Source organism: Xiphophorus couchianus, chromosome 10 (assembly GCF_001444195.1).
Source record: "Xiphophorus couchianus chromosome 10, X_couchianus-1.0, whole genome shotgun sequence".
Classification (NCBI taxonomy): domain Eukaryota; kingdom Metazoa; phylum Chordata; class Actinopteri; order Cyprinodontiformes; family Poeciliidae; genus Xiphophorus; species Xiphophorus couchianus.
The window spans coordinates 5,617,855-5,632,610 of NC_040237.1; the positions used below are offsets into that span (position 1 = coordinate 5,617,855).

General features: G+C 38.0%; 1 protein-coding gene and 1 long non-coding RNA gene across 5 annotated transcripts; both read left to right on the forward strand.

Moving 5' to 3' along the window:
• Window positions 1–1,380: 1,380 nt before the first annotated feature.
• On the forward strand, window positions 1,381–14,415 carry sncgb (synuclein, gamma b (breast cancer-specific protein 1)). Of its 4 annotated transcripts, none has more exons than XM_028029194.1 (6): window positions 1,381–1,793; window positions 6,707–6,748; window positions 7,736–7,854; window positions 10,190–10,207; window positions 11,156–11,197; window positions 12,276–14,415. In XM_028029194.1, exons 1-6 carry the CDS (start codon window positions 1,673–1,675, stop codon window positions 12,282–12,284), a joined length of 351 nt encoding a protein of 116 aa, XP_027884995.1. In that variant the 5' UTR covers window positions 1,381–1,672; the 3' UTR covers window positions 12,285–14,415. The 4 variants fall into 4 exon arrangements, with proteins under 4 accessions (XP_027884995.1, XP_027884994.1, XP_027884997.1 ...); XM_028029193.1 differs by having other exon boundaries at window positions 1,383–1,793; window positions 7,736–7,863; XM_028029196.1 differs by lacking the exon at window positions 10,190–10,207 and having other exon boundaries at window positions 1,383–1,793.
• LOC114151792 (uncharacterized) lies at window positions 5,799–6,321 on the forward strand. Its single transcript, XR_003597010.1, has 2 exons — window positions 5,799–6,092; window positions 6,151–6,321. It is a non-coding gene; the product is annotated as an uncharacterized LOC114151792 (long non-coding RNA).
• Window positions 14,416–14,756: the final 341 nt, after the last annotated feature.

The window sequence follows — 14,756 nt, forward strand, 5'->3', positions numbered from 1 at the left end:
TTTGGTGCAGTGTTTTGAAATGACTTGAGGAAATAAAGAAAATGAGATTAATAATAATGTGATAGTTACTGGTGTATAATCTGGAGACAAAATAGATTTTTTTAAACATGTTTTCTAGTTCTTAGTAAGCATGAATAACAGAAAATTGTTGAAATAAATAGATGGAACATTATTGGCATTTCCAGACTTTGTAGTCCAAATTCTGTGGGATTGCCTGCATCTGTGGTTAAAATGCAATGGATATTAAATAAAAAAATGTATACATAAATAATATGTCTTATACATCTCAAGTTTCCAGTGAGTTCCAGCCACTGAAAGACGGGAAAACTAAGCCATGCTAGACACAAATCAGGTCTCCATTAAAAACTTGTAACATTACAACAAAATCACTATTCCCTATGCGAATCATGGTGGTGGCAGCATCATGCTGTGGGGACACTCCTCTGCACTCGGGGGCCAGGGCAGCTGGAAACAGACCAGTTAAAGGTTTTCAGATTGGCACTGATTCCAGTGTGAAAACGACCCAAAACATGAAAACAGTTTAAATGGAAAGGTTCCGATCAGAGGTGTCCAACATGTGGCGCAGGGGCCATTTGTGGCCCCCTGAAGGACTTTAAAGTGTTCCCCCCAGGATGAAATCTGGCAATTTGTAGCTGCAACTGCAGCGAAAGGTGGAGCTGTAACGTCCTCACACCACACTTTTCAGATTTTAATTTCCACATTTAAAAACTCTGCATCGTTTCACAATTATGCTCTACTTTAAGTTTAATGTTTAAAAAAACATTAAGATGTATGTTTTTAAGTGACCTAATATGTTAAATGTTGAGGGCGTCTGAATAGTTTTGCAGGATCTGCTTAAAGTTGAAGTCAGATAAAGTTTCTTGAGCGTTGCCACAGTGCTGCGTCACGATCAACGATGTTAATCAGGTATTAACTCCCTGAGCAGAAAACACTCAGTCTGGAAGACTAGCTGCTCTTTTTCACCACTAAATCTGATGACACAGAACCTGATCCGTCGCTGCATCAGTGTCTGCAATGCTGCAGAGTCAGCAGAGGAAGGAGGAGGAAGAGGAAGGTGGCTGTGACTCACTCAGGTGGGGATGACGAAGCACTTTTCGATCTCTTCACAACAACAAAATGGCCGTGGGGGGCTCGTCATCTTTGCATTAATTACATGTAACTTGTTGCAGTGAAGCTGGAAAGCTGATGTGGAAGAGGAGGAAATGACATCACACGTCAGGATTACATGACAAAATGTCAGCTGGTTGGCCAGTTATATAACATGGGTTTGCATCCAGACCAGCGTAGGTCTGGATGTGCAACCAGAGAGGCGGTTAGGGGCGGGGATGCTGCATGGGGGGCGGGAGGGAAATGCTGCAGCATCCAGCCATCTCTCTTCCTCCTCATCCTCTTCCTCCTCTCTCCATCTCGTCAGTATCTGCTCTCTCCACCCGTCTCTCCTTCAGTCTGCGCGCTGTGGTCCTGCTGTGCACCGCGATCAGCACTCTGCCAACCAGAGGAGGAGCTAAAACAGGCACGCGCACTCTCAGACATCCCACATCATCATCACCACCACCACCACCACCATCATCATCATCTCTGCTGCACGCTCACTGTCAGCACCAGCCAGGCCTGTTCAGAGCAGGGGAGCCCAGCCGATCCGTCGCCCACAATGGATGTACTGATGAAAGGCTTCTCCATGGCCAAGGAGGGGATGGCGGCCGCTGCAGAGAAGACCAAAGCAGGGATGGAGGAGGCAGCAGCCAAGACTAAAGAAGGGGTGATGTATGTAGGTATGTAGCCTGAAAAGGAAGAGGAGAGGAAGATGCACTGGATGATGTGTAATAATTTATTTTGGTTTTCTATCTGGGTGAAAACAAGCGAGAGACAGAAGGAGGAGGAGGGAGAAGTGAGCGCTCTCAGGATACCGCTGCAGGACTGCTGCAGGACTCAGGGTGTGGGGCTGGAAAAAGTGATGATGACAGAATCAGACGGGGTAAAGAAGTTGCATCTGGACGGGAAGAGGTGGAAATCTGGCGTCTAATTGGCAGAAATTTTAAAAAAATTAATTTGAGGGAAAGAAAAGGGGAGACACTGCGGCGTCCCGGGACGGTGCTGCAGGCTTTCGAAGCACGAATTCAAGATCAATCGAGTGAAACAGTGGGAGGACAAAATCCTGAATGTCGCTTTATGAAACCGTTTTTAAACATTTTAAAACATTTTTCAACCCCTCTTGCTGCTGTTTGCTGCTATTTTAATTTTAGCTCCAGCAGAGACTGCGTCACATCTCAAGGTTACCGCCTGAGAGGAGGAGGGGGGCAGATAAGGAAGAGGGGTGATAAAGCAGGAGGTGGGTGAATGGGTCCCAGTTGTTGGCCGCAGTCCGTCCCTTCCGCATCGTCTCTGACGTCAGGCTGCTGCTGCAAAGTCTTAATGGTGGCGTCCGAAAGCAGGAGTCAATGTCAGGAGGTGAAAACAAAGAAGAGCAGCTCTAACTCTGCGTTGTTTGTTATTCGTCTGAAAAATCATCTTTTAAAAGACAAGAACAGGATGCTGCAGATACAGGGGGGCGGGGGGAATAAAGGTGGACCTGAGCAGGAGGGAAAAGACAGGGAGGAAAGATGAGGTCACTGAAGTGAGAAGGATCGATGGCTCTGATGAAGACGACAGTATCCGCCTGCAGTCGAGTGCACATGCATCAGCCTAAAAATAGACAGTAGCATAAGAAGTGGAGGTTGTTCATCTGGGTTATGTGGCTCTTTACCCAGAGCAGCACCGCCTCGAGGGCAGCTGAGAGCATCTGCTGTGATTTGTTTTGTTCTGTAGCATCCCATCACACTTTAGCATTTCGGCCTTTTGTTTTCATTTTTATAGCAAGCTCTATACTTTTGTGTCAAGTTGTTGAAACTGACAACATGACCAACATTCTGAGTAATTTAGCTAATAATGATTTGATCAGTGGAGGAAAAGGCGGAGTATTAAAATGTCTTCCCCAAAGGTGAGTCGATTCTTAAATCTGGCCTGCGAATTTCACACTTTTGATCCCAGTAAACATTCACTATTCACAGCATATTTCAAAGATGTCAGGACTTCATGTGTGAAAAATATGTTTTATTTTCTCAATTTTCGACAATTTGTTTTCAATTGGGGAAGCAGTTACAGTCGGTAAAAGAAATATGAATCTACAGCTTTGCTTGATAAAGTCGCAGCATTTGATCATCTGCAGCTCAAAATCTTTAAATAATATTATAGGGAGTTCAAACCTGAGCTAGATATCAAATATTTTTGATATTTTAAATGAGATTTTATTGTTTTTACATATGTTAGTGCTATTCTTATCATTTTACGTTAAGACTTACATGTAAAGTGCATTATAAATAAATCATTGCAATAGATTATTCTCCACCGAACATGACACTGTTTGAGATTTAATCTATTCAATTGATTTGTGAAAACATAAAACTGCATTTTAACATTTTTAAAGAAGAAAACCGCAAGAGCAGCCATTGGTTAACAGGGTCTGCATGCAGGGCAGCAGGACAAGTTTCTGTTATAGGAAAACATCCAAATGTTAAGATGACTTTGTTTATTTTATTTGATTTTTTTTTCTTATTCTGAATAGAAATAAGCTTGAAAAGTTAAAAAATAATCTCCAGAAACTATTAAAGTCTCAATCTGTCTTTATTGCACTTCTTTATAAATTAGGGATTTTTATACGCTGGTGTTCTCTCACAAGCTACATTATTTAAATTTTATTTTTCTAATAATCACGTTTTAGTGGATCGGTCGCAACTTTCATCAAATCAGGATCACTACAGAGCAAATCCTCTGCTGGACAAAAAAAAAACGATTAGAGCTCCATATTTGCATGTTTGATATTAAAATTTCATAAAAATATTCCCTCTAATCCAAGCAATCTTCATTTATTCAGGCAAGACTTAGATTGGGATTATCATTTATGGTCGGGATTATTTCTTGCTCTGATCAGTCGTGTCCTGCGCGTCACCTTCTCCTGACGGTCAGCCGTTTATAATTTAAAAGCTCTGAACATTTATGCAGCTTGCTGTGCAGACAGCGCCACTCGTGGGGGCTCCTTCGGTTAAACTAAGCGAAAAATGTCTGTTTCACTGCAGCGTGTGTGTGTGTGTGTGTGTGTGTGTGTGTGTGTGTGTGTGGTGTGTCCTGCAGTACTGCTCCATACTCAGGCACGTGGATGGCGTACCTCGGAGAGCGTGCAGGGCGAGCATCAGGCGGGGGAGGGAGGACGTGGTGTGGATGCATGAGGCAGCAAATCGCAGTTTCTGCATCTGTTCCGACCATCCACAGAGAGAGGAGTTGATGCTACTGACCATGTTCTGCAGAGTTTTCTCTTCCTCTCTCTTATTTCAGTGTGGATATTTTCCCCCCCCATCCATCCGTCATTTCTGCAGATTATATAACTGGAGTCTAATCCGTCCAGGATCATGCTGCAGAGAGCACAGCGCTGGGGAGAGGAGGGCGGGGCAGGTTTTAATTGTTTGGGAATTTATTAGGAGAATCGAGCTTTTCAAAGATGCAAAATATAAAAGAATAACTCATAACTAACAGCAAATTGCAGGTCAAAAGGAGGCGAGGAGAAGAAAATATTCAGAATATTGAACAAACACAATTGGTCAGATTACAGCCAAACCTCACTGTATTTTATTGTAAAAGCACAAAATCTACCAAGTATCTAGTTTTGTCTAGTTTTAGTGTTTAGTCTAGTTTTGTCTTGATATGAAACAAAACTGTAGGATCTTGTTTTAAGTAAATAATCCATTAATATTGATGAAAACGTATTAGATCCACATTTTCCCCTACATTATTAGTGAAATTATCTGCTTGTGGAACTAGAACGTTTTCATCAATATTAAGAAATTATTGTCTTAAAACAAGCTCATATGCAGCTCTGAAAACAAGAAAAAGACCACTTTAAATGACCAGTTTCTCAGATTTATTTTTTTATAGGTAAATGTTTGAGTGAAGTGAACATTGTTCTTTTATTCTATGAACTACTGACAACATGTCTCCAAAAATCCAAGCAAAGATTAGTATTTATTTGCAGAAAATGAGAAATGGTCAAAATAATGAACAAGGTGCAGCGCTTTCAGACCTTAACTAATGCAAAGAAAACAAGTTTATATCAATTTAGAAACAATAATACTAATGTTTTAACTCAGGAAGAGTTCAGAAATCAATATTTGGTGGAAATGCAGTGGTATCTTCATTTTTTCCAGAGCTGTGTTCTTGCTGAAAATTTATTTTTGTTTTTTATTTTAAGTGTACTAAGATATTTACACAAGAAACTCGACCAAAAATAGCAAAAATTTTGTGTTTTTGTAATGAATCCAACAGAAAACTTAAAACGGTTTTTAGATGTTTTAAAGATAAAACTCAAAAGTGTGGCATGCTTTTGCATCCAGAGCCCTTTACTCTTGTGCCTCTGAATAAAATCCAGTGTAAACAAAATGCTTCAGGAGGATACCACATATCTCAGTCTAATCTCCAACAATCTGACATTTATTAAAGATTTGCAGGGAGAGAGCCAATGCTGAAAGGAGAGTATTAAAAAATCCTGCTTGTAGTTTGTAACAAACCATTTAGTGAAAACAAATAAATCTACAGTGATCAGATCAATTAATTGCATTATAAAGAAAAACAAGCTCCATAATTTCCATAGGCATGATTGTTTTTCTCGTATCTCTTTCTATCAAAGTCTTCAGTTTGGTGCTTTGGTCTCAACCAACACATTTTTATTATTATTATTTTGTTTACAGAGACTTGTGTCCTTTTTGTTTAATGTTTTGGGTGCTTTGCTTATTTATTTTGGAGATTTAAAATGTCTGCCACCTCCAGTTTTAAATGATCATTAGAAATTCAAGTTTATTGATCTTCGATAGGGAGCACTTCCATTATTATGTCTTCATTATAATATTACTTGAAAATTGTAATATTATTGTTTAGCGCAATAAATTGTTATTAAATTGTTAAGACACAGCAGACATGGAAGAAGGCGCTCTGGTCAGATGACACAAAATATGAACTTTCTGATCTAACAGCTAAATATTATGTGTGTTGGAAAATTAAAGCGCACCACTCTGAGTAAATCATCTACATGATGCACGGTGGTAGCAGAATCATGCTGTGGAGATGAGTTTCTTCACTAGGGGCAGGAAAGAGAGTCAGAGTGGATGTGAAGATAGATGAAGCTAAATACAGGACAATCCTGAAAGAAAAACGTTTTAAAAGTTAAGTTCAAATCCACCTAAATTCAATTTAATGCAAGAAAAATGTGCAAAGCTGTTAGAGGAAAAACCCCAGAAGACCTTCAGCTGAACCAGTAGGAAGAGGTGGTTATGCAAAATATTCTTTACAGTGGCTGAATACATCATAAGCACACCACACTTTTCAGATTATTTTGGTAAACAATATTGACAATTAATTCATCACATAATCATTAAAATACTCCATTAACAGCTCTAATGTGGCAAAATGTGAAAAGCTTGAAATACTTTTGCAAAGCGTCTTGTTTTCATTTAACTTCTCCACTATTTTCAAATAAAACCAAGATGAAAACTGCTTGTTACGAAATAGAAATTGGAAAACAAAATGCTTTCATAGATAAACAGAAAACTGTGAAATATGTCAATTGTGAAAGAATGTAATGTTTGTTTTCTTGGGTCTGCAGGAAGCAAGACAAAGGAAGGAGTTGTGTCCTCAGTAAACACAGGTAAGCAAAGCTTCATTTGATAATAAATAAAAATCCACTGATCAGGCTTTTATTAACAGTTTTACAGTTTAAAAACCACAACATTATCTAATTAAATGTAACAAACATTGACAATGAAAGAAAAAATATATATTCTGCAGTTTGTTTCACAGAAGAAATGGATATAAGTGCAGCAGAAAACAAAAGCTTTGAAACTGGATCCCTATCACACCGTTTGTCGCATATATTTTTAATATATTAAAAACAGAAGTCCTGTTTTAAAACACAACAGCATTTAATCTACTCAGCTGATTATTGGAAACGATCAGTGGGTCAGAGACACTAACTCTTAAATTAAAACTGAAGTTTCCTTTCTTGAGCTGTTCTAAGAGTGTTTTCTGTCGTATTACACAAAGAAATGTTTTATAAGATTAAAAAAAAAGCTTCAATGTTTCACAGAAAACCAGACTATAATCCAGATGAAGATTTCTCACTCAGTAAATCAGGATTACCAGCTTTTTCACCTATTAAATTTTAAATTGTTAAAATGATCTAAAAGATTTAACTGATCCAATCATCTAAATCAGTCTGACTTGTTTTAAATATGGAATAAAGAATGAGGAATGCAACTCATTGTTTTTTTCATATATGACAGATTTGTTTGTATCATTTCATTTCAAATATTGATATAAATAGATTAAAGTATGCAACAGAAATCTTGCAGCTCTTTTTAGATAGCATTCAAATTACATCCATGAAAAGCTTCGGGTTCACTCAACATCTGATCCGCTCTCCAGGAGAATTGAGCCATTTTGATTATTTGTTTATCTTTTTTTTTTTGCAAAGATGGCGGGCTTTTAAACACTCAAAAATTGCTCTTTGGATTGTAAAGATTAACAATAATCCCTGTACTGCGGCTGTGATTGGTGTCCTATTGACGAGAACCCAACAAAACCGCAACCCAGCAAGAAAATCCCAATTAACCTCTGTCGTTTCTCTCCGTGTCAGTGGCCAACAAGACCGTGGACCAGGCCAACATCGTGGGAGACGCGGCGGTCGCCGGAGCCAACGAGGCATCACAGGGAACCATCGAGGGCGTGGAGAACGTCGCTGCGTCAACCGGGATGGTCAGTCAGGTCGGTTACCATGGTGACGTTTTTACAAGTCATCCATCATGGAGTTGCTGAGCAACGACAACTTCTCTTTATGTAACGAGTCGATCAAACTATTAACTGCTGTTTGGTTTTTTGGCCACCAGAGGGAGCTATTCACATCATTGTAACGCTGCAGCACTGAAAACACAGCGTTTATGTGTAACTCTGCTAAGTATTATGTGCTTGTTTATTTAAATTGATCTCTAAACGTATTCTTGAAATATATATATATATTTTTAAAAACTTATTCTGATCTAAGTTCCTCCAGATTTTATAGCAGTTTGTTTTTTCCGACTGTAAATCTGAATCCATCTTAAACATAAAGACTTCACGGATTTTTTCACTTCACGAGGTGAAACCCAGATGTTATTTTTACAATAAGTGTATATTTCAAGTGTTTATTCTGGATAATTTAGAAGATTATGCCCAAAAATGACGTTTGTCGGCAGAATTAATATTACATAAGACCAATTTAAAACGTTTTTTGTAATGCAAAGTGTTAAGTTGTGGTCCGCACAGTTATGCAGAATGTTACTGACGTTACAGTTGTTCATCAGAGAATTACTGGAGGCACAAAAGGTCTTTGCTCAGGAAATTGGTTGTTCACAGAGGTCTGGATCCAAGCATATCGAAGGAAAGTTAAATGGAAGGAAAAAGTTTTCCCATCAGGGATACAAACTTTTGAAATGTAATTAGTGAAATGAAAAATGCTTTTCAGGAATAATCTAATTTATTGTGATTAGAGGAGGACCAGAGTCTCGTGAGTTTTCTTTACTCAGCCTCCATTCCTCTATATTTATCGTTTGTGTGTAATATTGCACAAATACACTTTGCATTTGTATTTTTGGATGCAAATCTGTGCTGTTATTTATTTAACTTGCGAACTCCTGACACCTGTTCTTCCTTTCTCTGATTTTTCTTTTAACTTTTCTGTCAGACGTTAAATGTTCTCACATTTAACTCTTGTGACTTTTGATCTTGGATGCAAGAAGTTATTTTATTTTATTTCTATTTTTTGTTGTGCCAGTGTCTCCTGTCTTGTGTTGTTGTTGTACTTCAGGTCAATTCTCCCCTTTGCCAATTTACCATTTCTTCCCACCTACAGTACATTCATAATGTACACACAAATAAAAACGTTTCGTACTCATGTACAAAACCACTTAGTATTTGGTTCTGAACTATTGAAATGAATTGTGAATTTTAATAATCCAAATATACAATAAGTAGAGGATTTTATTTATTCTTTATTTTACCTGGAATAATCTCAATAAGATCTAAAATGTCTTATTGGCCAAGACAACAACATAATCGTTCCACTTTGAAAACACAAGTTGAAACATGGATTAATTGGATTGGATTAATAGCATGATTAGAGCTTAATAAGCTACAAAAATAAGAATTAAAACCAGAATCATTTACAAATCATATTGCTGCAGATACACTTAGCCTAATATTTTCAACCAGAAATTTGAGTAGGTTTTTGAACCATTTGTTGATTAGAGACACTTTTATAAATCTTTTTCTCGCACTAAAAAAATTGTTTCTGAAGTTACAAAGTACATTTAGAAAAATCCAAACTATTTGTAGACAGATACCTGCCTAATCAAGGGCAAAGAAAATCAAGCAGAAGTTTACAAAATCCACATAAAAGTGAAACTTGTGTTTGCTACATTTTAACACAATTTACTTAAATAGTAAAGAAAAAGGATCCAAATATGGACCCTTGAGGGACCTTTCTGAGTTAGCAAGGATCAGGAGGACACACAAAAACTGTAGCAGTTTGTGTTTTACCAAACATTTTAGGATCTTTTGAAAACCTTCTAGTATTTTGGTGCTTTTGTTCCCAGAATTTCAGGTATGAAAAGAATCCATTGATTATTTTCTATAATGCTGTAAACTGGATAGCATTATAGGATCCTATTGTAAGGATCCTTAATTCCAAGGCTTTGAAGATTTGAAAGATGTTAAAAAAAAAAAGATTTTTTTTTTAACATTATTTGTTGTTTTAAACTCAAACATTTGTTGTTTTAAACTCAAAATTTAGCTCCACATTAACATCTTTCAAATCTTCAAAGCCTTGGAATTAAGGATCCTTACAATAGGATCCTATAATGCTATCCAGTTTACAGCATTATAGAAAATAATCAATGGATTCTTTTCATACCTGAAATTCTGGGAACAAAAACACCAACATTCAAAGTGGTGAAAGGGCGAAATGACCAGAATTTGTTGTTGTTGTTCTCATTGTTTGTTTTATTTGTTTTTCTTTTTTTATGCCGTTTGTGTCTCATCTGTGTTTCTCTGATAGGAGGAGCCCATATATGAGGTACCTACTGAACAGCAACATGGGGGTTTTTAGCTCTACCTGGTTTGGGTTTGGTTTGGGTGATGAGGAGGCGACGCCCCGCATGCTAACTGATAGCCGCTGGTCTAATCTGTTAATTTAAGTCTAAGGTTTATTGCTGCTTGCTGCAGGTGAGCATCAGGAGGGACGGTATGAAAGCTGCTGGTCACATTACAGCATTTTGAGTTTAAAACAACAAAATATGTTAAAAAAAAAATCTTTTTTTTTTAACATCTTTCAAATCTTCAAAGCCTTGCAATTAAGGATCCTTACAAATCCTTAATTTGTAAGGATTACAAAATATTCAGATTAACTGGAAGCAAATTACAACAAAAAGAGGGAAAAGTTTTTTTGTTTTTTTAAGTGCCTTATAAAAGTATTCAAACCCCATGAACTCTGCTTACAGTCCTAAATAATTACTGACCTTTTGGCCACACTTTTCAGATTCTTCTTTATGTAGGGGGAAAATGCATAAATACTTTCACAAGGTATTATATTCTGCTTCTTTTACCGTCTTTTCTGCTGCTCACTTTGGTGTAAGGCAACGTTTTACTAAATTATACAAGATCTTTTCATTTCTAATTATTATTTCTCCTCCAGCTTACCAGATCAGGTAGTTACTGACACACAAAGTATTTCTTGATATTTTTATCCCCCTTTCAACTTTCGGTTTGCAAACTTAACAAACTATAACAAACTAACAGCCTAAAAATCACTAAGCATGTTAATTTCTTCCTCCCAGCATGTTTTTCCATTCAAACCAGTTTGTAAAACGACAACTTAGTGAAATCCAAACTTAAACATTTGTTGATGCTGAGATTGTTGCACTGTCACTGTCTCACTCTTTCGTTGCGACAGACAGTAATAATCAACTCCAAATGTTTTTTTAAAAATGTTTTTTGACCATTTATGCTGTTTTCTCCTCTGCAGGGAGAGTATGGAGGGATGGAGCAAGGAGGGGAAGGAGGAGAGGTAAGAAAACAAACCATCAAATGACGAGCAACACTTCAGCCTCAACAGGAAGTCAGAGTTCATTCATTTACATATAACATACTAAATTATTTGGTTGGTAATTGTCCTTACAAAACACAATCTTACAAAGTATTTTAAGTCTAGTTAGTTTCTAGTGGAAATGTTTTACTACACAGAAATTAAGAAAACTAACTTACAAGTAACTTTTCATCAATTGCAGAAACTTGTATTAAGTGAATATTTCCTTGATGTTAATGAACAAGCGGTAGATTTATTGGCATATTATGGGGAAATTGTCTTGTTATGAGTAAATTTATCTGGAATTAGTGCTTTTCAATCAATATTAAGGAATTATTTATTTAAAATGTGTTTCTATAACTCGATAGAAAAAGTTACTTGTAAGTTAGTTTTGTGTTTTTTTTAGTGCAATAAGATATTTGCACTAGAAACACCTTCAAATCAGACAAAAATTGATGTCAAACCTTTGTGCAGCAAAATGTTTTGTTTGTGCCGCTATCATTTTAGAGATATTAAGAAATGTTTCCAGAGGTCATGAAAGGTCAACCAGCCGCCCCACCTTCTTCAAATAAGACAAAATTGGTATCAATCAACTCAACTATGTTTGTGCTCATTTGACTTTGAAGATATATATTAAAGTTTGAAGGTCATTTTGATTTAGTGAAAGTGGTGGGGCTGGTTGACCTGTTGACCTTTAAACTTTCAAAGCCAAAGCAGCACAAACAACATTTTCTGCACAATCGTAGTGGAGTTGATTGTCACCAATTTTGATTTGTACAATGTAGGGAGAGGGAGAGAGGGGAGAGGCCGGTTGACCTTTCATGACCTCTGGAAACATTTCTTAATATTTTTTAAAATGATAGCAGCACAAACTAAAACTTTTGCTACACAAACGTTTGACATCAATTCTCTCTGATTTGATCGGGGCGACTTCACTCATCATCATTGACGTCTACCATTGATAAAGACGACTTTTGTTAAAACAGGTGTTTGGGTATCAAAAACAGTTATTAATTAATTTCTAGCAGTCATGTGATGCTTCCATTGTTCTCATTTCTAGGGGTACTAGTCTCCTTCCGGACCCTCCAGCTGCCCCTCGCCTTCCTCGCCTCGCCGTACCAGACTCCAGATGTTCAGCATATTTTTTTGTGACTTTTCGGAACCAAAATCAGAACAGACTCTTCCAGACGCCGCACCTCGGCTTTCCCCTCACCGTCTAACCCTGCAGCCCGTAGCGCCCCCTCTGCTTCCCCGGCCTCACCTGTGTGTTCGTGTAGATAAACCGCCTCCCCCGTGTCGTTGCCACCCGACTGAGAAATTTCAAAAATCACACCAAACACAAAAAGACACACCTCAAGAAGGTGCCAGCATGAGACACGCACATACAGAACATACCATAAATACCAGCAGACAACACACAGGGCAAACGAGTAGCTGTAGGAGATTACAACAGAGAAACTTGTCTTAATAGCAGAAAAAGAAGTCATTGTGAAACCGAAGGAGCTGCATGAGAGGTTGTGCGTGTGCTGCAGGCCGTGTGTCCGTGTTCAAGCTTGTGTGCATGTGTTTTCAGCAGGGATCCCCGCGTTCAAGAACTGTGCTTCAGTTTGTGGCAGTAGGATGCATGAGCTGACGTTCCCCGTGGTGTTTTCTCTCTCTATAGGGCGGCTGTTATGTGTTGCAAAACGCCGGCTTTGTGCGTATGTGTTCGCTTCAGCATTTAGAAACAGGGTCAGTGCAGTAGAAGTGATGAGCAAGTGCAACGTGACGTTATGCATGAGCGTTTTCAGATGTCTGTACATGCGGTGATGTGTTTGTGTCCGCAACGTCGGGGTAGGAAGAAAGAGCGTTCCACAATCAGGTATTGTTCGTTTGGTTGGGTGTGGGTGAAGAGGTAGAGTCCCTACGGTTCGTACCGACAACAACTGGACAGTCTCTGTCTCACCATTAATGTGAAAGTGAAAACCAGCAAGGGTCAAACAATTACCGCCTGAACGCTGTAACTATTTTACAGCTTTCACTTCTCTCTTGAAGCAGTTTCACACCTTGAAACGTGACCAGAACAACCCAAATATCGAACCAAATGGAAGTTCAGGTCAGTAAGTCGTGTTGTTGTTCTGACTGCAACGTAAAGGCAATAAAAGCTGCTTTCAATAAACTGAAGAAGTCTTTTGGATGAGAGGTAAGAAATTCTTAAAAAAACACGAGAAGTCCAGTTGCCTTTTGATTCAACACTTACAAATTTGTACCAATGATGAACAATTGGATTTTAAATAAACATTTTCCAAAATAATTTAAATTCTATGCATCAAAAGCAACAAGAAGAGGAAGTAAAAACAAAAACTATCACTGAATCAGGTTGTAGCTTAAATCTGTCCTCTAATGTTTCTGCAAAATATAATTATTTCAAAACTAAAACACAACAAAAAAGTTATATTGCTAGCATGATGAGTGTTGATTTAATCGCCTTTACAGACAAATAACATTTTTGTCAGGATATTTTCGGGTCGGTGTTAAAATCCCTTTGGCAGAAGAAGAAAAAGATGCTCACTTCTAGACATAGACGTGCTTATTTCAACAGAAAGTACTTTACGGAAAATGCTAAAAAATTAAAGAAAAAGAGAAATATTCATCTTTTCCCTCGCGTGCGAGTTGAGCTTTGGGAAACCATTTTGCATGCAATTACGGGAAACATCCAGTTGAGTTTCTGGGTTCACCTACACCAGATATACCAGTGAGTCCAGTTTGATGAAAAGGAGGAATGAAGGCTTACAATTTGTTTTTAGCTAAGCTCTGTGTGGTTATCTACGCTGAATGTGTTCCCTCTCTGCTGTCTCGGCCAGTCGGATAGCCCCCTCCCCTGCTGCTGAGCGTCACACCATCAGTCATCGCTTTAAGAGTGTGTGTACGTGTGTTCAAGTAGAGGTTCAGCCAGAAGAGTGTGTGCATTTTTTTAATTTTTTTTTTTACTTTGAGGTCAACTGAAACCAACGACTGCATGTTGCCTTACAAAGTGGCACACCCATAAAAACGCACAGAGACACTTCAGAGAAAAAGAAACACAAACACAACACAACACACACACACACACACACACACCTAACCTGAGTCACGCACTGTGTTTAAGTTGGCATCACATCAAATTTGCTGATTTTATAAATCGTAAATGTGAAAATAAAAAAGGTTTTGTTGAAATCCAACAATGGTGTCGATGTCTTTATTTGTTATGGAGGAATAAAAGTAAAGGAATAAAAGTAAAGTTACCAGTAAATGCAGCAAACTGGTAACTTTGGTAACCGTTTCCTTTAAAAGGATAGGCACATTATTTCAAGTGGAGCTGTGGGGAGAGCTTATGTGCAATCAGTATCTTACACAATGCCTAAAACTGTCAAAGAGTCAAAGGCAACATCCTTGGGTCAACTTTAGTGTCTAAGACACTAAGACACCGTGTCTTAGTGTCTATGTAAACAGAACAACTTTCACTTGCTGCTTACTTCCACGATGTGTAGTTACCGAACAAATGTTGTAACAGTGAGATGTT

Coding starts and splice junctions, on each gene's coding strand:
- sncgb (XM_028029193.1), top strand. CDS start 1,673: ATGGATGTACTGATGAAAGGCTTCTCCATGGCCAAGGAGGGGATGGCG. Junction 1,794..6,706: donor AGAAGGGGTGATGTATGTAG/GTATGTAGCCTG, acceptor TTGGGTCTGCAG/GAAGCAAGACAAAGGAAGGA. Junction 6,749..7,735: donor TGTGTCCTCAGTAAACACAG/GTAAGCAAAGCT, acceptor TCTCCGTGTCAG/TGGCCAACAAGACCGTGGAC.